The sequence below is a fragment of the Mustela putorius genome, unplaced genomic scaffold (genome assembly GCF_011764305.1).
Source record: "Mustela putorius furo isolate JIRA1106 unplaced genomic scaffold, ASM1176430v1.1 tig00003898_pilon_pilon_pilon, whole genome shotgun sequence".
Lineage (NCBI taxonomy): Eukaryota > Metazoa > Chordata > Mammalia > Carnivora > Mustelidae > Mustela > Mustela putorius.
The window spans coordinates 20,448,090-20,474,382 of NW_025422047.1; the positions used below are offsets into that span (position 1 = coordinate 20,448,090).

Genomic DNA, 26,293 nt, shown 5'->3' on the forward strand with positions numbered 1-26,293 from the left:
ATGAGGATTAGACCCCCAGAGACAGTTGCATTAACAAAATAAGAGAATATTTGTGCAAGTGGTTTGGAGAGGACTGTGTCCTATCAACAAACAGATACACAAGTCTCACTTTTGCACTTGCTGACACTGCATATCACATATTTCACTTCTCACCACCAAAGCAAGTTGAAACAGATGTAAATGTGGAAGCACCAGCCTAGTTCAATTCCTAACAAAGTGCTTAATGATGCAGTTCTAGAAATGCATTGTGTCACACGCATAAAACCACCTGTAACAAGTGAAGGATTAGTAAAGGATTACCAGCCTCAGGGAAAAGACAAAGGACTGTCATTTCCCAGGGTTGTCAGCCCTGCCTTTCGTCATTAAATTCAGACATACTTAATGAAAACATGGAAGTAGATTCACAGTTGCAAGTGATCAACTCCTAAAGAGCTTTGCAGAGGACTGAAGGGAAAGAAGGATTTTAATACCAATAAAGAATAAAAACAAAAACCAAAAAAGAGAGAGAGAGAGCCAGAGGCACAGGAAGGAGTGGCATGGAGTTTTTTTAATTTGGAAGCCAAAAAGGTTACATTTAATGAGAAGCAGAGGTCATGTTAATAAATGCTCATTACGAAGCTGCTCTAACACAGAAGCAAGGGAAATACTCTGGGCTCGCCACCTACAGTCCCAATCAGAGTCGGCAGGTCAGTATAAATCTGAAGAACACCCACATGTCCAAGTTGTCATCTCAAAAGCTCTCATCCAGGGGAAATCAAAAAGTGAACCTAAAAGAAAGAAGCAGAAAGGTAAGAGAGGCATTCAAGGTTTTTAGAAATGTCCTACAATACTACAAGACAAGGTCCTAAATCCTTCAATCTAAATTCTGAACCCACAAAGACAATCATGGGGTTCCCAAGTTCTAGACAGTAGTGAAGTCAGGCTAGAACAACCAAAATAAAGCAAATATTTTTCACCGAACATTTTATAATGGTATCCATAAAAATGAATGTTCCAGGGGCGCCTGGGTGGCTCAGTTGTTAGGTGTCTGCCTTCAGCTTGGGTCATGATCCTAGGGTTCTGGGATAGTGCCCCACATCAGGCTGCTTACTCAGTGGGAAGCCTCCCTCTCCCACTCCTCCTGCTTGTGTCCCCTCCGCCCCCCGTGTCAAATAAATAAATAAATAAATAAAAATGAATGTTCCAATCTGAATCCCAGGCACATCAAGGTAAAACTTATTAGGAGTTGCAGGTATGGGTTCTAACTCCAGCTCTGCAATTAATAAAGTGCATGATCTCTAAGTCACTCTGACCTCTCTAGCTCCCAAACTCATAGAGGTGAGAGGAGCTGCAACTTAGCCTCAAAGGCTTTTCTGGATCGAGAAAGCATACAAAGAACTAAATTTCAGTTGGAAAGTAGGGGGTAAAAGGAAGAAATCAGGGAAGGAAAAAGTAAAGAAAAATTCCCTATCTTGAATTTAACAAAGGACCAAAATAGAAGAAATAATTTCATTTTCATTGCAAGATAAGGTTATTTTTGGCAAGAAGAAGGTGGAGGATAACTCCAAGGGAAGCAGCCACATTGCTGCAGGCCACACGAGATTGCGATCTGTGCCTAGTGAGACAGAGCACTCTCCCAGCAAACCCAGGCTTCCTTTCTAGTCCCTCCAGGAGTGCTGCTGGCCTAGTGCACTACAATACGGGTGCGGCCAGAAAGTGACTCCATAGTCTTAGGGGCGCCAATATTTCCAGCCATCAGCAGCCATTTTTCCTGCCATTTGCCATTAAAAGACTGCAATCTTCTTTGGGTGTCATGATTTGAAAAAAAGCTTGGAAAACACATCCTTTCAGAAGTGCTGGGCTACCCTGGCAGGTAAGAGGGCATCACTGTATTTTGCCTACTAGTTCTGGTGATCTGCAGATTCTAGCAACGGAGCTTAAAGGAAAGATCTTATTAGACTTCTAGCCAGAGTGCTTTTATTTTACTAACAACAGTACTCACAGAAATGGTACGGAATTGTAAAACATTCCTACATCAGAATTATAAGAAAAAGAAAGAACAAAAAACAAGGAAAGGAAAGCGTTCACGGTGCCAACCAAGAACAAACAGACCTATTAAAACTCACCTACTTATACTCCATCAAATTTCTTTTTTTTAAAGACTCTGTTTTTTTTAATTAAGTAATCTCTATAGCTAACATGGGGCTCGAACTCACAACCCAGAGATCAAAAATTGCATACTCCATGGATTCAGCTAGCCAGGCATCCCACTCCATCAGATTTCTTAAAGCAAACTCCCTGGCTACAGACTATGTACTATGAGTGCTTCAGTTCTAATAGCCAAGGTGAGAGCAGACACACAAGGCCATTTCAGTGAGAAGCCTTAACAAAGAATTATAAAAGAAATCCTCGTTTAGTAAAAAAGTCAAGTTTTGAGCTTCTCAGTATTAAAACAGTTAAATAAATCTCACATACTGGGGCTGGTCGATTTAGAAGGCAAAATGACTCATGGGATTAAGACTCTTTGATAGTGGTTTTCAGAAAATTCTATTCAACAAAGATGTGCTCCCTTCTTTTAAGACAAAACTACATTTACCAGATAGTATTCTAAAAACAGAGGATCTAGGTTTCTTTGAAATGTTAACTCAACAAAACTGGACTATGCAACAGCTCAGAAGAATGCTTCCACTGCAAACCAGGGGATAAAGGTTTTAGGAAACTAATAAAATTGCTTCCCATGAGACCGAGACATGCAAAGTGGGAGACACCTACTGAGAAAAGTTCACATGACTCCTTCAGTCTATTTCACCCATGCAGAAAAGACCATGCCATCTGAGCAATCTGTTCTAATCATCTTAAAAGAAAACCAAGCACAAAGCAAAGTTAAAAACAATTATTCTCTGTATAGATATAAAAGACAGGGTCATTTCTATTTGGAATCTACATTCTTCTCTAGCAGTGTCTCTATTCAGACACCAGTACTAAGCAGATACACTCAAATACTGATTTTCCTTCAAATCAATTTCATCCTGGATATCTGGTCACCCAATTAACAATGAAATTAGAGAAAATGTGAATCAAGACCATTCTGCAGAAATTCTAGGTTCCGAACTCAATCTGAATCATAATTTCAGAAGGCACAGATCATGGGTTTCAAAAGATGGCAGGAGCTTTTTGCACATGAGCTGCTGTGAGCCTCTCATTTTATAGATGAGGAAGTGATAACCTGGTAGGTTAACAGATCTGTCAAGAGCTGTGCTGTCTATGACTGAAGCCACCAGCCATACGTGGCTATTCAAATTTAGTTAAAATTAAGTAAAATTAAAAATTCAGTGCTTCAGGTGGTAGAATATTCGACTTTTTTTTTTTTTTTTTTTTGAGCATTAACTTCATCTCAGAGCTGTAAATTCAAGCCCCATGCTGAATGTAGAGATTACTTAAAAATAAAACCTTTAAAAAAGCAAAACAAACAAAACTACATGACTAGTGATTACCGTACTGGATAGAGCAGACTTATAACACTTCCACACTGCCAACTTCTACTAGCAAGCACTGAGCCTATGTCATCCTCTCTAGATAAGGTCAGGTCTCCTGAGCTGCATTCTCTTGCATGTCTTCTGACCCCAAGATGACTGACTTTGCAGACATTTATTTTAACTTACATATATATGTAATCTCTATGCCCAATCTGGGACTCAAACTCATGAACCCGAGATCAAGAGCTGCACGCTCTTCCAACTGAGCCAGTCAGGTGCCCCACAGAAACATTTTAAATAGCCTACCTTCATCTTTTCTTATCATCTCTCCTAAGTTTCTCCCATTGAAAAAATTTCAGTTTAATATTTTTAATGAAAACCTTTTAACAAGACGTAGATATTCATCATCCAAGTCTCTGAACATAATAGAGGAGAAGGAATATAAATGTTCAGAATCAAAATGTCTGTTATCAAGTTCCCACTCGGTCACTTACTAGCTCCAGAGCCTAGACAAGTTAATAAAAATTTCACCAGGGTTGGAAGCCTGGCTGGCTCAGTCAATGAAGCATGGGATTCTTGATCTTGGGGTCATGAGTTTGAGCCTCATGTTGGAATGAGTATATTTTGATGGGTAGCTTCCTCATGTTGGAATGCTGGGTGAGATTTTTTTTTTTTTTAAGATTCATTATTTTTTTTAAAGATTTATTTTAGAGAGAGATGCTAGTAAGGCAGGGAAGGGCAGGAGAGGGAGAGAGAAACCTACTCCACAGTGCAGAACCCAATGCGGGGCTCAATCCCACAGCCCTGAGATCAGGAGCTGAGCCGAAACCAAGAGCTAACACTTAACCAACTGCATCACCCAGGTACCCCCTTCACCAAGGTTTAATTACCTATGTGTAAAATGAGACTACTACTATTCAACTACCTCCCTCACAGGGTGGGCAATGAGGATCACATGAGTTAACATTCTGGGAGTGTGAGTCCCATAAGCCTAGTAATGTGATAACTATAAAACATTTTATAAATGTTAATCTAATTTTGTAAAAGATCTTACACAAACATTGTGCATTTTGTTACATATGGCCACATTAACTTCCCACCCCCTGTGAATGGATGATGGAAATCTGGTAATACAGATAAAAAGCAACAACTCATGAAAAAAAAGAAAAAAAGAAAAGCTCGACTGAGGATCCACACAAATGGCACGAATCGTCTCAAATACAATGAGAGAACTATCACGAATTCTAATAATCACGGGATGTAGCAGCTTTAAGAGACTGATGGGCATCTAGGCCAATTCCCTCATTGTGCAGACAGGGAAACTAGGCCTCAAAAACAAGCTTATGTGTCCAATCAACTAGTTAACAGAGCAAAATCTACAATGCAAGTCTTCCAACTTCTAGTCTCATACTTGCACCCCACCCTACAGCCCTTCATACGAATTTTTTCCTTGGCTCCTTTCTTCCACAGCATTTTCCATGCGTTAGCATCCATGTAACTAATGACTTAGCTATTTCATAGCATTTTCTTAGGGCTGAAATTATTTATTCATACACTCATTCAACAAACATGCACAGTGACTGTTAGCCCTGTGCTAAGCCTACAGAGAATTCAAGGGTTCAGTGGGAGAGACAGGAAAGCAGATGAACAATTTCATTAACTATTGTTAAGTGCAGCATTAAAGGTGTACACAGTGGGCCCCAGAAGAAGTCCTATACAACTTGGGAGCAAGGATGACATGGAGAAGGAATCATGTGAGCAGCAATGATGGAGAAATAACACAAGGAATTAGGGTAGCAATGTACTTCATAACAATACTTGATATATTTTTTAATGGGTAGCTTTAAACAGACCAAATACAAAATAGAGCTCAATCACTAATTAGTCATTAATTAGTGGCTTTTTTAGTAAATAAAATAAGCAGACTCAGGGTTTTAAGAATAATGGCTTAAAGAATTCATCTCCCTCTCCGATTGGAGAAAAAGGGGGTAGTGAAAAAAAGATCATACCATGTGCTTAGCTCAAAAAACATTCCTCAAATTTAAAATAGTTCCCTTTTTGGGAACTTATTTGGTGGCTAGAACTAGTTCAACATAAGATGAAATGTCAAAGATAAAGTGGAATAAAAACTGAACAGTTCCCCACAAATAAAAAACTAAAGATTATTACTAGTGGAGGTCATGTTGGGAGCAAATAAGATCTAGAATGAACCAAAAAGGGAACTCCTGAACTGACAAGATAAGAAAAGAAATTAAAGGGAAAAGCAGTGGGTCTCCACGCACTTGAGGTCGTAACAAAATCCGTAGGCCACTTTCAGGTTGAATGACCTTTTATGCCTAACTCCACACTGCCCACCTCTGGTGAGAATATAAAGCAACCCCCAACCAGCATCTAAGCCCACTTGGACCTCTGCTGCCCTCAGGTGACTAGAAAGAAACTAGATTTTATCACAAATCTAGTTTGGTGGTTCCCCCCACAACTCAACTTTTCTTTTGCTTTGTAGTACATTCTCGGCAAATGAAATTACAACCCCACTAGGTGGCAGTAGAGCCTAAATAATAATATTTAGATTCCCTTCCACAGGTAATTTTCTAGGCCACCACACAATAGTACCCCCATATTCATAGTCACTGCAATCAATCACAGGAGAAGCAGATGACCCACCTTCTGACCTGTCAGGTCAATAGTAGTCTAGCACTAGGTCACAATGCCTACATCATTCCCTTACTTTATCTCATCACATAGGCATTCTATCATCCCACATCATCACAAGATGGGTGAACACAGGACGGTAAGATATTCTGAGAACACATTCACAAAACTTTAATTACAGTATAATATTATAATCGTTCTATTTTCTTAGTAGTTACTGTTGTTAATCTCTTACTGTGCCTAACTGATAAACTGAACTTTACTACAGGTATATATATATATATAGGAAAAACACTAGTGTATGTAGGGTTCAGGACTACTGGTGGCTTCAGGCATCCACTGAGGGTTTGGAATATATCCCCACAGATAAGAGGGGACTACTGTACTTTACTGATAAAAAAATTCAAAAAGTCAACAGCAATTGTTTGTAAATCACCCTGTTTGTCAGAGTTCTGTTCTGCCTAGCCCTGTCAGTCCCCTTGTTCCAGCCAGGATTAAATACTATGAATTTTTAAAGATCTGTGGGAGAATGGCCTCCATTATAAAAACAAAGCAACACTAACAAGATTTTAACATGAGCATTTGAACATTTGGCAAACAAAACTCCCTCCAGGCTGAGCACTGAGCATATTCCCAAGCTCAGCTTGTCCCTTTGTGCCTGGTTCACTTTTCCTCAAATCCAGGGGCCATGTATGTCATCAGGAATTTTCCTTCCCAAACTTTGACACTATGTAGTTATGTCCCTCTTCTCCTCAATTCCCTTCAGAACCCCTTACATAAGCTGACAATCTTTGAAAAGAACTTCACAAAGAGACATGAAGAAACAACAGGAAATATTTAGATACTATGTAAATGTTAATATATTCAAATCTACTGAATTTCTGTGTCATACATTCATTCAAAACAGATACACAGCCACCTAAGTACCAGACACTGATCGGCAACTCTAAAGCGCATGAGGAGCATTTCTTACTTCTGCATTTCCATTTTTATGATAATCTAAAAAATATCATGGGAAGGGCACCTGGCTGGCTCACTCGGCAGAACATACAACTCCGATCCCAGGGTCATGAGTTCAAGCTCCATGCTGAGTGTGGAGATTGCTTAAAATAAAGGGATCTCAAAGTAAGTCTCATTTAAAAAATAAAAGTACACACACACACACACACACACACACACACACACCCTATCTCGTGAATTTACTCTTGGCCCTTGGGATAGCCACCTATATAAACCAGTGCTGCCAACTGAGCAGCTCTTTTACAGCAGGATGTGTTTTCAGGAGACCACAAAGGCTGAAGGTTGGAAAAGGCTATGTTAACAGACCTAGGTTTTACATCAGGTCTGGGTGAAAGAAACTGTCATGAAGCTCAGGTCTTACAGCAGAAGGAAGGAACAAGGACTAGAGAAGGACTCAAAGGGAACTTGAGCTGAATCTACAATGTCTAATCTGTTCAAAACACTTTTTTTTTTTTTAAGATTTCATTTATTTAGCGGAGAGAGAGAGAGAAAGTGCAAGCACAAGCAGGGAGGGGAGAGGCAAAGGGAGAAGGAGAAGCAGACTTCCGCTGAGCAGGTAGCCAGACACAGGGCTTGATCCCACCCTGAGCTTAACCAACTGAGCCACCCAGGTACCCTAATCTACTCAAAATCTTAATTCCCCGTAGTGGTTGGTTACATTATTCTCTGTACTTTTCTGTGTTTTTTAAACTATCATAACAAGAACAATAAAGAATAATTATGAGAGAATGATAACTTTTTAAACATTTCTTTAATACTGAAATTTTCAAATACTTTGAAGTAAACAAATGAGCAAAAATGGGGTATAAAAAATTTTTTTGAAGTCAGACTGGATTATCAGAATTTCTTATCTATGAATGGAATGAGCAAACCTATCCTCATGAGGTTATTTTGAAAATAAAGACACAGAACAATAAGCATTTAAAGTCTGACCCATGGTGAGCTCTCAGTTAATTTATTTGCTTCTCCTTGAATAAATTTATCTTTTCAACTCAATGCCATTTTCTTTTGATCTGCCTTTTTCAGAATGGCCGCTGGTTTTAAATGTCATCCCCCAATTCATGCAAGAGCAGTACATTACAGATGTTTATTCTTTTTATACCCAACCTTCAATGTACTTGGCAAGTATGGAGAATGTTCAATCTGTTTTGTTCTACCTTCTAAGTTGGTATAAATATTGACAACTCACTTGGAAATTATTTTAAAAGTGTTTTGGCACACTACACACATAGCTGGGTTAGAAGCACATAAGAAGGGCAAAAAGATGTTATGTTTAAGAATTAAAAGCAGGACAATGTAACCTATGTCAAATGAAAGATCTCAGTGAAAAACCTTTTGGGCAGTGTCCCAGAGAGAAGGATTTTTCAATGAGCACATGCTCTAAAGAATGATTTAACACTGTAATCTGGCACTGGAGGATTTTGCTGTACCTTGGGCCCGTAATTCCCAGTGTAACAGGTGGCTGTAAGTTGTTAATATGGTCTGCAGTACGCAGTTCCTGCTGAGCCTGCTTTTTTGTCTCTGTTTTTGTCATAATTTTGAAATACTGAGCTCTCTGCAGCAAAGTCCTCCTCCAATCATGACAGTCCTAGGAAATCATTTTCCATGCTTTGGTATCTCCCTGAGCCTAGAGAACATCCTTGAATTGTTTGTTCTGTTCCCTTCCTAAACACACATGACTCATCTAGAAAAAATAATTTTAGTAATCTAAAGTAAGGCAGTTAGACCTTAGGACCTTTCCAGCAAGGTTACTATCAGAGAGCCCAAAAGTGACTCATGAGGTTTGTCAAATGTAAGGTCAATGTTGATTTGGTTTTCTAGCTTTGCTCAAGGAGTTATCATTCTCAGACACCTTGTCTGCTGCTTCCGCTCCCAAAGAGCACATAGCTCTCTTTTCTGGACTCCCACAGCACTGTGTTCAGACTCCCACAGCACTCTGTTGTGGCTTTAACTATGCCGAATTTTAACTGGTGTGTTCATAGGCCTTCTCTCCTACTATCCTGGTAACAAGGCACTGAATGGCACATAGAAGGGGTGGTAAGGGGAGGGACGGGGGACAACTCAAGTCCTGATCAGGTGTCCAAAGAGCTAAATTTTATTAGAATGGTAGAAAGAGGGACACCTGTGTGGCTCAGGTGGTTAAGTATCTGCCTTTGGCTCAGGTCATGATCCCTGGGTCCTGGGATCAAGCCCCATATCCGGTTCCTTGTACAGTGGGGAGCCTGCTTCTCCCTCTCCTTCTGCCACTCCACCTGCTTGTACTCTCCCTCTTAGTCAAATAATTTTTTTTTTTAAATAAAGAATAGTAGAAAGAAGTACTTCTCAAACTTTTTCACTGAAATAAACCATTTCTGTTAACTTGCCACTACCAAAAATGAAACCTTACCTGAATTAACAGAACTGTTTTTGAGGCGATTATCAATAATAGAAAGAACTCATGTAACGTAATACCAGTTAACAGATTCATTCATGCCAAAACTGATGTAGAGTCCTTGTCATGTTACTGCATACACTTTGTAAATGGTTGCTAATTCACGTGTTATATTACTAACTAGTACAAAAAATGAAAGAATTCTTTTTTTTTTTTTAAGATTTTATTTATTTATTTGACAGAGCTCACAAGCAGGCACAGAGGCAGGCAGAGAGAGAGAGAGAGAAGCAGGCTCCCCGCTGAGCGGAGAGGCCGGATGCGGGGCTCAATCCCAGGACCCTGGGATCATGACCTAAGCCGAAGGCAGAGGCTTTAACCCACTGAGCCACCCAGGTGCCCCTAAAAATGACAGATTTCTAAGTAGTGACAGAAAGAAGAAAGAAATTCTTCCCCCCAAAAAGATAACATTTCCTAAAGCTCTTTCTTTATCTGCCACCCAACAGCAACAACACTAAATTTTGTAGTGGAAAGGCACAGAAAAGAGCACATTCATCATCAGTAAGCTAGGTGGGCTACTAGAAGAGCACTAAGCCAAGAGCACCACTGTCTAAGGCACTACTTTGCAACCACTTTGCTGGCCACAGAAGGCCTCTGTTTTCTCATATGCAAAATAATAAGGTCAACATACAGCTTGGAAAATACTCACATACTTCTTAGAGATTTAGGATTCTGCTTGGAAGGGAGGGATAAAGCGAAGGGCATATCACCCCTGAAAGAGAGGCCAAGCACAGAGGGCTTCTCAGCTATGTCAATGAGAACAACTCCAGCTCCACTGCTTGTTTTATAGACTGAGATTCTACGTAGGAGTTTATTTAGAAAAAAAAAAAAAGGAACTCTACTGTGAATAAAAGGAAAATGACAAATGAACCAAATGACATCTCATTGTAGATTTTAAAGTCTTCTCCCAGGCCAACCCAAATTCCCCATCTATTTCCACTTTAGTACACACATTATTAGTAAATGGCCACAGTCATTCATTCAGCATGTACTGGATAGCATATGCACCATATAAGGTATAAGCACTAGACTAGTTACGAGGGTGGACAACGGCCCCACAATTTAAGTTATCTGAAATCAAAATCAGAAAAAAATATGGAGCAAATCTCCAGGAAGAACCTACAGTTTACGTCTCTTCCAAGATCTTAGTTGTTTTCATGGAGTCATTGATGTAGAAATTAATGTATTAGCTACAGGCAAACTTATTTTCTGTTATCTTAATGATTTGCAAAACAGTGAGAAGGGAAGGCAATGACCAAAAGAGGCAGCACTGATGAATCATGATGATATTATGCATACTTTGCATTCTGACAGAAAATTCTGCAAGTGTCTTATCAGCAATATGGGAACCTTGGTAACCATAATCAAAACCAGCCACACTCAATTTCTATTCCTAAAATCAACATTATGGGGCAAGGGATATGATCAGTACTTACATTCTTCTAGTCTCCTACTCCCCAATTAAGTAAATGGGAATAATTCAGCCAACGAAGTTCATTACAACAAGGTGCAGGATGGTACTGGCAAAGAGAAAATCAGCAAAGGCTCGCTCTGGGGAGATGCCTTGGAAATCTGCCTTGTTCTGTGGGTTGATCTGTATCCTGAGGCAAACTGCACAAGAAGCAAAACATGAAAATGATTATCTAGAAATATAAAACACATATACTGCTAATGAACACACCCCTACCCTATGTTTCAATAATTCTAATAGTAATGATACGTAAGTGCATCCAAAGGAACGATTCCCATGAGAGCCCCAAACTAAAAACACTCTAAATGTCTCTGAACAGTAAATGGGGTATAATTATGGCATATGCACACGATAAAATACTATACAGCAGTAAAAAAGAACTTCAAAATATGGATGCATTCCACAAATACAATGTTAAGTAACACAATTCAGACACAAAAAAAGACACGCTGTATGATTCCATTTATATAAAGCTTAATGCGAGGCCAACCAATCTATAGTAACACAGACCAGGATAGTGGTTTTTATCTTTCAGAGGAGGAGGAATGACTGTGAAAGTGCAAGGAGGAGGCCTCTAGGTGCTAGGAACAACCTGTAGCTTGCTCTGTGTGCTGGCTAGATGGGTAAATTTAGGAATTCATGATTGTACACTTAATGTTTTTATGCTCTTGTTAAAGAAAAAAAGTATGACTTCTCAGGCTAAAAACCAAAAGCTTACTCAGAAAAGATAGATATAACCAAAATATCTTCAGAACTATCTTATCTCCCGATTTCAGTTTCTAATTATACCTCAATTGGGATGCAGGTGAGGAAGTTACAAAGGGGCTGGGCTAAATGACACAATGTTGTAAAACCGTGGATTACTTTCTAATAAAATGTGTATAATATTGGATAGCACACAGTATAAATATAAGATTGCTTATCTATGAGGACCTCATAAATATAAGGTTTGATCTTAAAGTTCTAGCAGTTGCTCCTCCCAAAAAATGCAAGAGACCTAAACTATATAAACTTGACCGAGAACTCTCTCCTGCCTCATTCTACATCCTTGAAGATGCCAACCTGATAAATTCACTAGCCATGGTCACCATTTGAGACGAAAAGCAAGCTCCAGGAATACAATTCCCCAAAATGTCTTTATGCCTGTGTTAAATAATTATGCCACTTAAGAAAACCCAAATTTGCTTCAGGCTAGCATCCGCTCCATCACCAACCAAGAAAGAAAATGAACTGAGATCTAACCCAAAGATCAGAAAACTACCAGACCAGCTCTCCAGAGGCCATCACCACGGCAACAGTTTTCATTATGCTTAAGCATGTAAACACTGTGGAAACACCACTGATCTTTTCAAGCACCTGGACCCTTCAAAATAATGAAGGACATTGACTGAAGCAAGGGCAACCAATTAAAATCCTGCCGTGGAGAGTACACACTGGTTCATCCACTTGGGAGAACTGGCAATATGCATTAATATTTAAAATGTTTTTACTTTTTGAATAAGGAATTTATCTTACAGAACAAAGAATTTCTAACAGCATGTTCATAAAGTTGAAAAAAAAAAAAGTAAAAACAGTCCAAATGTCACTAAGAGAATTATTTCAATAAATTACACTAGACATGCAATGAAATCCCATGCAATTATTCAAAAAAAAAAAAAAAAGAAATTCTCTACAGCAAAGATATCCAAGATATATTAAGTTAAAAAAAAAAAAAAAAAAGACAAAAAAATCATTCCATTCCAGGGGCACCTGGGTGAATCAGTCATTAAGCATCTGCCTTCAGCTCAGGTCATGATCCCAGGGTCCTGGGATGGAGCCCTGCTTATGAAGCTCCCTGCTGGGTAGGAAGCCTGCTTCTTCCTCTCCCACTCTCCCTGGTTGTGTTCCTTCCCTCTCTCTTGCTGTGTCTGTATCAAATGCATAAATAAAATCTTTTTAAAAAAATTATTCCATTCTGGGGCACCTGGGTGGCTCAGTGGGTTGAATCCTCTGTCTTCTGCTCAGGTCACGATCCCAGGGTCCTGGGATCAAGTCCTGGGTCGGGTTCTCTGCTTGGCAGGGAGCCTGCTTCCCCCTCTCTCTCTGCCTGCCTCTCTGCCTACTTGTGATCTCTGTCAAATAAATAAATAAAATCTTTTTTAAAAAAATTATTCCATTCCATATTTCTCTTAAGAAAAAAATAGGTATCATTATTTTCTCATTTCTTTTAGTTGGAACCTAGGAAAAATTTGGAGAATGAGATACCAAACTATTAACAGTGGCTACTGAGATGGAGATTAGGGATAGAGTAGTGTTTCAGGAATTTTAACGGAACAAAAGAGAAGCTCCCCATGAGGGTGAATAAGGTAATGAACTGAGGTGTACGGTTACCGTGGTCACAGTCACCCAGCTTATTTTAATGACAACATTAAGAGACCAATGGAGATGGAAAAGACCTTCGAGTTATAAAGACCAACACCCATTTTGATAAATAATGCCCAAGAGGAGGTGGGGGGTGAGCATTCTGGGGGAGGCTGCATGATCACCCGGGAAGTTTTCCAAAGTACACTCACCACTTCCCGAATCTGACAAGCATCCCCAGGTGGAGAATTACAAACCTTCCAGAACCTGTGTTACTGACAAGGGTGTCTTATTCCTCAGACACACTGGGATACAAAAATGGCCAAGAACATCTGTTCAAAAAGCTCCTCCACAAATGATCCTTCATTATCTCCCTAAACACTTCCAAAGATGGAAATTTACTATCTCCTAAGGTAGCTTGCTTCATTTAAACATCCTAATTTAATCTATCTCCTTAAATGTTCATTCATCCAGCATAATATTTACTGAGCATCTAGTATGTGCCATGCATCATCCCAGGTACTGGGAACATGGCACAATAACAAGAGTCTGGCTCCCAAGAATCTCACACTGTAGTAGAGAAAAACAAGTAAGTAAGCACTAAACAAGGGAAGTATCACTTAGTAATAAGTGCTGTGAAGAAAATAAAAGAAGGTAATAAGAGAGTGACCGGGAAGCTATTTTTATCTGGTAGTCACAGAAGATCTAAGAGATGTTACTTAAGACCAAAATCTGAAAGATAGGAGACAACCATGCAAAGATCTGGGGCCAGAGCATTCCAGGTAGCAAGAATAATCCTGACATATTCTAGGTATAGGTCAGACTAACTAGACTATAGCGATCAAGAGCAAGAGGGAGACAACGGCCAAATCCTGTGGGGTTGTGTAAGCTTCAGGAAAGAGTCTAGAAGTAGTCTAAGTGCAATAGAGCATTTCAGAGTTTTGTTTTTTGTGGGTTTTTTTTTTTTAAGATTTTACTTGTTTATTTGACAGAGAGAGATTCACAAGTAGGCAGAGAGGCAGGCAGAAGAGAGAAAGGGAAGCAGGCTCCCTACTGGGCAGAGAGCCTGATGCAGAATGCGATCCCAGGATCCTGGGATCATGACCTGAGCCAAAGGCAGAGGCTTAAACCCACTGAGCCACCCAGGCACCTGAGCATTTCAGAGTTTTGAACAGATGAGTAAAATAATTTGAATTATAATTGTTAAGGTTGCTAGAATTGCACCAGAGAATGGTTTATGGAGTTAAAGGAGCATAGGAACCACTTAGGAGCTGAAGAGTCATGTAATGGTAGTAAAAACAAACAGAAGTGAAGAGATACAGACTATATTTTGGAGAAGACAGGGCTTGCTGATGAAATGGATGTGACATAGGAAATAACAGAAATAAGGGATCAATGCTTCAACCAGCGTACTGACTGATGAAGAGGCAGATGGCTGGGCAGAAAGATTCAATTTGGAGTTTTATGTATCAGACATCAAGTGAAGATGTCAAGTGGGCAACTGGATTTACTAATTTGGAATACAGAGAATGGGTCAGAACTAAAAATGTAAATGTAGTAAATTACAGTTATATAGACATTATTTAAATTCACCTACGGAAAAAAAAAAAAATTAGAGACCAGAGGAGGTCTAGCTCCATATCCTCAGAGTGCAAAGCACCCAGCACAAAGAGTAGGAAGGAAAAACCAATGCGGGGAGAAGGAACAACCAGGAGTGCTATAAAAGCCTCAAGAAGAAAGTCCACACAGAAGACAACAGCCAACAATATTAAATGCTAAATGCTGCTGGGCATTCAAGCAAGGGGAGGAAGATGGCCATTAGGTTTGTCAAAATGGTAAGTGTAGTTGAGCCAGAGTGGTGACAACAGACCACCACAAGAATGGGGTGAGGAATGAATGGAAAGTGAGAAAGCAGAAAGAGCAACTAGACTATTCTTTCATGGTATTCTCTGAGGACTGGAAAGAAACAGAATGGCAGCTGGATGGGCATCTAAGACCAAATAAACACTTTTTATTTTGGCAATATCGTAGCATGCTTGTACCATGGGCATGATCCAGCAGAGAGATATTAATAATGCAGAATGGAAAGATGATCGCAGAGGTTGAGTCCCTGAGGAAGCAAGAGAACATTGGTTCTTCTACTCAAGTGAAGGCGTTGGCATTGGACAGAAAAGGGACACATCAACCATTATCAGGGGAAGTAAAAGAGTAGAGGTACAGGTGCAAATGAGCTGCTATATGACTTCTCACTGGGAAGATGAAAGGATTCCTGTCTACCTTTTTAGTAAGAAATTAAAAATTAAAATTAAAAAAATAAAAAGGTAAAACAAGATTATCAACTGAGAACAAAGGGAGAGAGGACATATGGAAAAGTCAAAAGAACTTATGATGCATATTTTGGAAAAGCTAAGATATTAGAGAATTATTATAGGACCACTGGGCAAAGCTGAGTGTCCATTTGTATTCCTCTTTTCACCAATACTTCTCCATCAGAGCACTATAGCCAATTATCTGTTATCTTCCACTAGATTACAAACTCTGGAATGGCAAAGACCATGTCTGTATGTCTCACAGCTCATCCTCAGTACCTTGGCAGAGAATCTGGCACATAATTGCTTAGTATTCATTTACTTATTATAGATGCACTCACAATTTAATTTTTACAGTGTTAAGCAGTTAACAATGCAGAGATGAAAAGACAGCCCCTATCCTCAAAGGGCTCACCTTCCAGAAGACAGATAGACACAAAAACAAATACATCGCAGTATCAACGTGCCACACCTCCCTCTCTTCCGCCCTCTTTTGCCCCCGACAGGTAAAACATATAGGAAAAAAAGACGACCCAGATCTGCTGGAAGAGTCAGGGAAGGGTTCCAAAAGGAAGCAGCACTTGAGCTGAGTTGTCTAAGAAGTGAAGGAATTTCCCAGGCAGTCAAGCCAAGGTAAAAATAGCTTAAGACATCACAGTATCTTCAGAGAATACCAAGTTAACTCAATAAAGCAGGGGTATAAAATATAGAGGAAGCAGAGGTAAGAGGTGAAGCTGGAGATAAGAGCCTGGTGTCACAAAAAAGATTTTTAATTTTTCACTGGGAACCACAAGACTGTATTTCCACAGGGAGAGGCATGAGCAGATTTGCAAGTCAAATCAAGCCTGGGGGAGGAATGAAGATTATAGTGGTCTCAACAAGAGGTCGTGAGAGCCTGAGACACTGAGGATGGAAAGCGAGCAACAGCTATGGAAGATTTATAAATGAAAGATTTATAAACAGGACTCTCAGGCACAAGGTTAGCAAACTTCCAATCTCTTGGATAGCAGTTATGATAGATATTAGGGCCCATAAATCCGACAAATAACGTCCAAAGAAATGCTGGACCCCCAGTCCACATGGCCCAAAAGCTCCGATGAGAGAAAAACACTCTGGATTAGGCGTCCTTGCCTTTCAAATTCAAACTGCTTTCGGATTTGTAATTTGGAAGAAACAAAACTTTTTTGTTGTTGTTGTTGTTTCTTTTTAAATCCAAAAAGCTTGGATGCCTAGGTCGGTTAAGCACCCAACTCTTGATTTCAGCTCCAGTCTTGATTTCAGGGTGGTAAAATCCAGTCCCACATCTGGCTCCCTGGTCAATGAGATTCTCTCTCTCGCCCCCTCCCTCTGCCCCGCTCCTCCTCTCAAGCGCACATGCTCTCTCTCTCTCAAAAATATAAATTAATTTTTTAAAAATCCAGAATTAGGGGCACCTGGATGGCTCAGTGGGTCAAGCCTCTGCCTTCAGCTCAGGTTGTGATCCCAAGGTTCTGGGATAGAGCCCCACATCAGGCTCTCTATTAGGCAGGGAGCCTGCTTCCCCCTCTCTCTCTGCCAGCCTCTCTGCCTACTTGTGATGTCTCTCTGTCAAGTAAATGAATAAAATCTTTAAAAAAATAAAAAATAAAAATAAAAATCCAGAATTGTTTCTTATAGAAAATAAAATAGACGAAGTTGTAAAAATGACTTAACTGATTTCCAGATCAAAGACTTATTTAAAAAACAGTCTTCGTGTTTTCCACTTGTCTCTCCTAAATAGCACTCTGAATGAGCAGAAAGAGGGATTTCACTTAGGTAAAAAAGGAAACTAGAAGGGCTGCCAACACGGGAATGTTACTCTACCAAAGGGACAGATGTCCTCAGCTAGAGATATCTAACCATAAGATAAACAGTCTGCTGCTAAGGAAATCTGAAATTTGTCTCTTAAAGCTTACTATACTTTTCACTGTTGATCCACAAAAAAAAAAAAAAAAAAAGATTTCTCAATGGCAATTTTCTATCTCTGGCTCCTTCTTAAAATCATGGTAAGTCTCCCAGCCATAAGGGAATAGAAGAAAATAGATCATTTCCACTGAGACCAAATAACACCAGGCTTTTTAAAAGTGTTATTGCATTCTATATGGGTTAAAAATACACTGATCAATTTTCAAAGAGCATATGCTTAATTAACACATGCAGAAGGAATGTAAGAAAAAAGACTGCCAAAAAGAAATTAGGAAACCAAACTAAATAACTTTTCCCTCCAATTCATCTAGTGTAGGCTAACACCAATTCTAAATCTCTCCCTTACTCAAATTAAAAAAAGAAAAAAAAAAAAAAGTTGGCAGGGGCGGGCTTGGGAGGGGAAGACGCCTGGCTGGCTCAGTCAGAAAAGCATGTAACTTTTGGTCTCAGGATTGTGAGTTCAAGCCCCATGTTGGGTACAGAGTTTGCTTTTAAAAATAAACTTTAAAAATAAATAAACTTTAAAAATTAATAAATTTTTAAAAATAAATAAAATTAAGGGCGCCTGGGTGGCTCAGTGGGTTAAGCTTCTGCCTTTGGCTCAGGTCATGATCTTCGGGTCCTGGGATCAAGTCCTACAGCAGGCTCTCCGCTCAGCGTCTGCCTGCATCTCTACCTATTTGTGATCTCTGTCAAATAAATAAATGAAGTCTTTAAAAATTAACTAATTGGGGCGCCTGGGTGGCTCAGTGGGTTAAGCCGCTGCCTTCGGCTCAGGTCATGATCTCAGAGTCCTGGGATCGAGTCCCGCGTTGGGCTCTCTGCTCAGCAGGGAGCCTGCTTCCTTCTCTCTCTCTCTGCCTGCCTCTCAGTGTACTTGTAATTTCTCTCTGTCAAATAAATAAATAAAATCTTTAAAAAAAAATTAACTAATTAATTAGATTTAAAAAATTTTTTAAACTCCTTAGATGCTTCCCTATTACCTACAAAATAAAATCCTTGGCCTGGCCCTGTCAAAGCTCTAGCATCCAGCACTATCTAAACCATCCTTATCTCCTACAATTCCCATTCTCCAGCTCAACAGGCCTCCTCCCTTCTCTTCCAACAGGACACAAACCACCAGAAAATGAGAAACCCAGCACCATAAACAAGTACAAGGCTTCCCTTCCCAATAATCACAACAAATAAACTCCAAATTTCAAAATTTCCCATTAACACATTCCCTGTTGAGCGTCTGAGCTAACAAATGGCACAAGAGTTAGGACCTAGTAAGGGCAATGCTGTCAAAAGAAATGCAAATGATACCCTTTGATGGTTAACTATGAATTGTCATAAATACTTCCTTTCCTGAAGCAACTTTCATTTCTCTGGCCTAACCTGTTATCTAACAGCTTTGGAAATCCCAATCCCCCTTACTGACTCCACTATTACTGTGCCCTTTTAGACATTGTCTTCAAAGACAAGCTAGGACTTTCCCACTGGGGAGGAGGGAAAGGAGTCTGCCAACTCATTTTTAGCTACAACAGCCTCAAAAACAAGACTTGGCATAAGAAAAAAATTATTTGGGGGTGCCTGGGTGGCTCAGTGGGTTGGGCCTCTGCCTTTGGCTCGGGTGATGATCTCAGGGTCCTGGGATCGAGCCCCACATTAGGACTCTGCTCACGGGGAGCCTGCTTCCCCTCTCTCTGTCTGCCTCTCTATCTACTTGTGATCTCTGTCTGTCAAATAAAATAAAATCTTTAAAAAAAAATTATTTGTTAAAAAAAATCTTCTGGCTTCATCACACTAATAATTTACAACTGTAGTCCACACCCACTCTTCAGTAAATCACACTCTCTTTTGTAGCCCTGAGAAGGCTTTTTTTTTTTTTTACAGAGATCACAAGTAGATGGAGAGGCAGGCAGAGAGAGAGAGAAAAGCAGGCTCCCTGCTGAGCAGAGAGCCCCATGCGGGACTCGATCCCAGGACCCTGAGATCATGACCCAAGCCAAAGGCAGCGGCTTAACCCACTGAGCCACCCAGGCGCCCCTGAGAAGGCATTCTTAACCTTAAAAGGCTTATAAAGCCAGGGTGACTTCAGTAAGAAACATTCTTTTCAATCAACTTAGGCCCCACCCATTCCTAACCTTGCAGACGTGGAAGACAAAATCGTCAAACAAAAGTCACTAGAGGTTCTCAAAATTCCTTCTCCAGTTTGAACAATAAAATTCTTAGTCTCAAACAGTCTGGGCAGGGGGAGTCATGGGGAGTGGGATAGGAGGTCAGGAATCTGGAGCAAAAAGGGTAGTGTATCTATCTGGTGTATACGACCATAGTAACATTTGAATTCCTGATATCCACAATGCTGCCACAGAGAACCAGGTCTTGGTCATCTAGGACAAAACTCAAAGATCATAATGAAATATCCAATTAACAGGCTAGTGCACAAATTATTAAGTCCTTAGGCTTATTTTAAGTTCTGAGAGTGAAGGCAGAGTACCTTTGGTATGAGTCTGAACTAGTATTTATGTAAAAAGCATCCTATAGCTCTACAGACAAAGAACCACTATAAATGAATAATTCTAAGGCTGTATTTTGTCTGTGCCCCCAACTAGACTATAAACTCACTGAAGACAAAAAACACAAATCTGATGCACCCCCCAAAGCTAGTACCTTGTATTAAGACTCAAAATACAATTGATGGTCTGACTTATAACAATCACACTGGAAGAAAAATGAGTTATGCTTGTTCTCAAAGTCAGAGGGAAGGCAATACCAGTGACCAGAAAGGCCCATCTGGTGGCCACCTATAAAGTGGACTGGCTATCTCTCACAGGCCAAGCCTGAACTTAGCATTCACTTGAGTTCCCACTGGGCCAGAAAGGTCAGATTTTGGCAAAAAAATTTATGGGACAGGGGTTCCTGCGTGGCTCAGTGGTTAAGCAACTGCCTTCAGCTCAGGTCATGATCCCAGAGTCCTAGAATGGAGTCCTGCATCAGGCTCCCTACTCAGCAGGAAATCTGCTTCTCCCTCTCCCACTCCCCCTGCTTGTGTTTCCTCTCTTGCTGTTTCTCTGTCAAATAAAATCTTTAAAAAAAAAAAAAATGGGGTGCCTAGATGGCTCAGTGGGTTAAGCCGCTGCCTTCGGCTCAGGTCATGATCTCAGGGTCCTGGGATCGAGTCCCGCGTCGGGCTCTCTGCTCAGCAGGGAGCCTGCTTCCCTATCTCTCTCTCTCTCTCTGGCTGCCTCTCCGTCTACTTGTGATTCCTGTGTCAAATAAATAAATAAAATCTTTAAAAAAAAAAATTTATGGGACAGTCAGCTCTTATTAAATATGGCAGTCTACAAGGTATCAAATGCTGGGATTCAGAATAATACTGCTAAAATAGAGTTCTGTGAATAAATATTGAGTTCAGCACAGAATAAAAGCTTCATACACATACACACAAAGTAGGAGGGATGTTGGGGTGGCTCAGTCAATTAAGCATCTGCCTTCGGCTCAGGTCAAGATCCCAGAGTCCTGGGACCCTGCCCCTCATCTGGCTCTCTGCTCGGCAGGAAGCCTGCTTCTCCCTCTCCTATTCCCCTTGCTTATATTCCCTCTCTCGCTGTCTCTCTGTCAAATAAATAAAATCTTTAAAAAAAACAAAAAAGGTGAGTCAACAAGCAAACCACCTATGTATTTCTTACGCTGTTCACAGAATCGTTTCACTAGCGGTTAGCAGTGATGAGGCTGAGGTGAGAGAGATGCTTCAGAGTTGGGTTTTCCATTTTAAAGGTCTACCAACTTTAAAGGTTATGTTAAGGCTAAGTGAAAAGGGAGTTTTCCTGGACCAATATGAAGTGAAGTGGATCACCAAGTTGAACAGCAACATAAAGAGGGTTTCTCCAGAATTCCGGCTGTTTGACACTGGGCTTGTGGCAACCTTTCTGAGCCTCAGTTTCCCCGATCACAAAAGAGGGCAGGGCAGGCTCCTCTCATAACTTCACATGACGGCGATCTGATATAAAGGAGGGTGCTGTGGGAACAAAATCAGCGCGCCAAAGTAAACACTGTTACTGCGATTACGTATAGAATCATTACCCGCTAGGATGAAGCTCCCCACACAAGAGATGAAGCCCGAGAGAAAAGAGTTGAAGGGGAAGGTCCCCACGAGGAGACAATAACCGAACTGCAGCGCTCCGGTCAGCAGTATGTACAGGAGGTACGCGTCAAGCAACTTCAGACGCTGAGGAGTGGAGCTCAAGTACTCTTCTAAGAACCGCGAGATGACCGACACTACCGACGCCGACATGACTACACACTCAGTTCTTCGGCCCTCGATCCCCGAACTCCCGTCCCAACGACGACCACGCCGGATGTAGTCTTGGCGCCTGCGCACCGCTATAACCCAGCTCCACCCTCCCCGATTTGCCTCTTTGCGCAGGCGTACACGCGGGCCAAGGCGCGAAACAACTAATGCGCAGACGCAGAGTACTTCTACGGAAGAACGCTGCGGCCAGAGAAAATTAAAGCGCCTGCGCTATGGATCTGTCCCAGGGCTGAAGACGTGTACTCTTTTTGTCCTACTTCCGCGGTCAGGTTGGTGACGCCCACGGTTGCTCTAGCAACAAGATACTGTAGGAGGAAGAGGGGGACAGGTTTTACAACGGACTGCGTGGCTAACCAAGGGTTCCGGCCTTCTTTGGTCCACCCACGTCTTCAAAGATTAACTGTTTGGGATCTGCTGTGAGGCAATTCCTGGCTCTCTCCGGGTTGAGGACTTACGCAGCCCTGGCTTTGTTAGGGTCAGATACCTGTCCCAGATCATTAGAGCAAGTTAAGTTCTCCCGCAGGGAGAACAACCTCTGCTAATCACCATGCAGTCACCAATTTAGACTTGGTTATGGGGGGAGGGAAGTGTGGAATGGATGGAGGGAGGAATCTTGATCTCTGCCTGGCCCTGAATTGGACTCGGGATCTAGCCTTGGGAGAGCTAACGAATAAGCGCGGTAGAATCCACAGGGATTCATTAATTTAGCATTTATAGGGCGCCTCCTCAGGACGTTGTGCCCAATTGTGGGTACCGTCCAGGGAGTCAGATTCGTTCTTGAAAGGCCCGGTGTTGGAGGTGGGCACTGAAAGAAAACATGCATAAGTCGATTAACATGCATACAGTAAATGATCAAATTTAGCAACCTTGTACTCAACAAGCTGGCATCTTGAACAAGGTGTAATATTCCGGGATATCAGTGCTGGAAGGCCCGTAAGAGCATTTCCTGGTTCACACTCTACTCCATTCAACTCATTTTGCAGAGAAAAGTGAAGGTTTATGGTTTTGTGTTTTAAACAAATGGAATTACCTCTTTATATTTAAAGTTTTAACTTAAAAAAAAATAAGATCCACTTTAATTTCTGGCTTTCGCTGCCCTTTTAGTTTCACATTAATCTGACCTTCCAGCCCTACTTCTCTCATCTTTTAGTTGCATGTCCCATGTAACCATGTGCTTTTTAAGCTTATTAACAACTTTGAGCTATCCTAGGTACTCAGTCAAAATTCCTAAAGCAGCAAGTAAAGACAAAGGTCCTTCATTTTCACTTTTTTTTTTTTTTGAAGATTTTATTTATTTGACAGAGAGAGATCACAAGTAGGCAGAGAGGCAGGCAGAGAGAGAGAAAGGGAAGCAGACTCCCTGCTGAGCAGAGAGCCCCACGTGGGGCTAGATCCCAGGACCCCGAGATCATGACCCTAACGGAAGGCAGAGGGTTTAACCCACTGAGCCACCCAGGCGCCCCTCATTTTCACTTTTTATTTGTTAAAGTAGAAACTACATCAACGTCAACAAATGTACTGATTAGCAGTGGTGAGCAAAACTTTGCTTAGGGCCTAGAAAGAAGAGAAATAAATCACGTCCTCAAAAAGCTTTAGAATCTATCTGAAAAACAGATTCATAGTCACACCCACAGAGATTTGTGCTGCTATATGAAATTAAGTTCAGCCTAAACTCTCTTATGTTGCTGAGAAGGAAAGGAGGGGGAAGTGAATAACCTGTGGGTTCCTATTTCAACATAATAAGGCTGGAAGCTTCAGTTTTTCTGACAAGTTGAACCTTTCTCCCTGCTTCATCAGCAAGTTAGAAGGTAGCTTCCTTACCAGTATTCAACTTCAAACTTTAAAGTCTAGGCTGAAGCTTTTTAGTCATTCAGGAGTGGATTCCTCAGGGGCTTTCTATTCCATCAGCCAGGCTCCTGCCAGCGATTTCTCCCTTGTGTTTTGTCTGCCTTTGATCCATGTCAACTATCATCATTAGCATCTCCACAGGAACTCCCGAAGGGGGAAAGCAGAAGAAATGAAAAATATCAAATTCACTTACTGAGCGCATCCTTTTCTGAGACCTGCAAAGTCAAACACCAATATAATAAACTAAAGTTTTTCTGGACTACTTAAAACAGCAAGAAAAGCTCTTGGTCTTTGTTCACTTTATGATTCTATAATCACTGAAATAATTTTTGACTGATCTGTCAATAGGAAATTGCTAATACTAGTACTGATTTCAGTAGTTTAAATCAGAATATATGTAAAAGTTCACATCCAGAATAATGGGTAAGAGTGCTAGCTCTAGGGTCAGAGGGTCAGGGGTTTAAATCTTGATTCTGCTATTTACTAATTGCCTAATCCATAACAAGTTAGTCTCATTTTTCTTTTCTCTGAAATGGAAATAACAATACCAGGATGGCTGGAATGTTGTGTTAAAGAGAAAAGCACAGGCCCAAAATAGCACCTTAGGCTGAGTCCCCAGACCAGGAAATTAATATAGAATCTAACTGCAATTTCAACCTCTCCCAGAAATGTACTCTTAACTAATCAGTCAGAAATTTTTCAGTCAGCACCAGTGAGTCTGCCACATGGGCCCTCTCCGTGCACCTAGGGAAGATAAGACCCCTTGCTTTAACCACCATGAAAAAGTAGTCTGAACAATCCTTCCCTTTGGCTAATAACTTTCTTGCCCTACCTTCTTTCTATAAAAGCCCTCCATTTTGCAAAACTCCTCAGAGTTCTCCTCTATTTACTAGATGAAATGCTCCTCAATTTATGAATCATTTTTTTAAACCAATTAATCTTTAAAATTTACTTGGCTGAATTTTTTTGACAATTTTGAGGATTAAATGAGATGTTAACACTCAGCACTTAACATAGTATTTGACACACAGTAATGTTCTATAAACATTTGCTCTTAACAATCATTAATGCTGGTAATTAACTATCCTTCCTCTATCTCTGACTAAAAGTTGGGCAAACCACAGAGTCCCAATATTTTGGGCATGCAAGAAAGGACACTGAAAAACTGCCACTCAGATGGCTCAAAGGGGCAAAATAGATTTATAAATTGAAGCTGGAAGTCAGAATAGACCTTGGGAGTTTTATTATAAAAATATTGTTGGAGAAGAAAAAATTCCCTGTAACCATCTTGGTTTTATTGACCATGCAAATTAGACTAAAAAAAAGATTAACAAGAGAAAATAAACAATTTTATTAACATATGCATCACATAGACACATGGGAATACTCAGTTATGAGTAACTCAAAGGGGTGGTTAGAACTTGGGCTTAAATCATGGTAAGAAACAAAAGTCAACTGAGTACATTTTCAAGATCTTACTGGCTTTATTTAATACTCATGAATCAGGCATATTCAATCTAACAGAAAGGACTTCCAAGAAGCTATATAAAATTTAAGACTTTTATAGGCAGATGGGAGAAAGAACTAGGAAATTATACTAGATAAAAAGCAGATTGGTGGGGCGCCTGGGTGGCTCAGTGGGTTAAGCCTCTGCCTTCGGCTCAGGTCATGATCTCAGGGTCCTGGGATCGAGGCCCACATCGGGCTCTCTGCTCAGTGGGGAGTCTGCTTCCCCCCCTCTCTCTCTGCCTGCCTCCCCCTCTCTCTCTGCCTGGCTCTCTGCCTACTTGTGATCTCTCTATATATAAAATAAGTAAATAAAATCTTTAAAAAAAAAAAAAAAAGCAGATTGGTGATGTCAAGGTCATTTTCCTTTGGGGGATGGCAGGGATCTATCAGGCACATTTCCTGATGAAAGCTAATTAGGTAATTCCTGATTGATTCCATTTCTGGGAAAGCCAAAACTAACATTTGATGATGTGGGACCTATTATAAGTGACTCTATTTGGGGACTGTTGTTTTGTTTGTAGCAATAGCATTTTACCAAAAAAGGAATACACTTTCGAAGAAGTAACAATACAAAGGACTTCGAGTTTCTAGGGCACCAAATTGTGGAAAGGTAAAAATGTATGAGGGAATTAATAAAAATAAGGATTAGTTAATAAAGTTCATTAGGTAGATTCCTCTGGTACCCTCTCTGGATTGATAAGGATCTAGAGCTCTTCTTTTCTTCTCTTATAAAGGTTTGGGGGGGGCACGTTTACAAAGTTATGTCCCACTTTTAGGCAAACAGGAAGAGGGCAGAGAGCTTTTCTTATATCTGTTTCTCAGTTACCTTCAGCTCAAAATAATGCTTATGCTACAAGTGATACATTTTGGGGTGGCATGTTCTGCTATTCAACACTCAACATTTTAAAACAATAGGAAAGTGGAGGGGCAAGAGAGTCCCCTTACAAGCAAAGGCCACATCTTTACAGTAAGAAATGAAACCCCCTTTCCTTTTATATTTTAACATAAGAAATGTGTAGTCTT

At 40.5% G+C, this 26,293-nt stretch overlaps 1 protein-coding gene across 1 annotated transcript; it reads right to left on the reverse strand.

Moving 5' to 3' along the window:
* Nucleotides 1-526: 526 nt before the first annotated feature.
* DAD1 (defender against cell death 1) lies at nucleotides 527-21,983 on the reverse strand. The gene is made up of 3 exons (XM_004755376.3): nucleotides 21,685-21,983; nucleotides 10,992-11,166; nucleotides 527-767 (listed from the first exon to the last, which is right to left on the reverse strand). Exons 1-2 carry the CDS (start codon nucleotides 21,893-21,895, stop codon nucleotides 11,036-11,038), a joined length of 342 nt encoding a protein of 113 aa, XP_004755433.1. The 5' UTR covers nucleotides 21,896-21,983; the 3' UTR covers nucleotides 527-767; nucleotides 10,992-11,035.
* Between the last annotated feature and the right edge of the window lie 4,310 nt (nucleotides 21,984-26,293).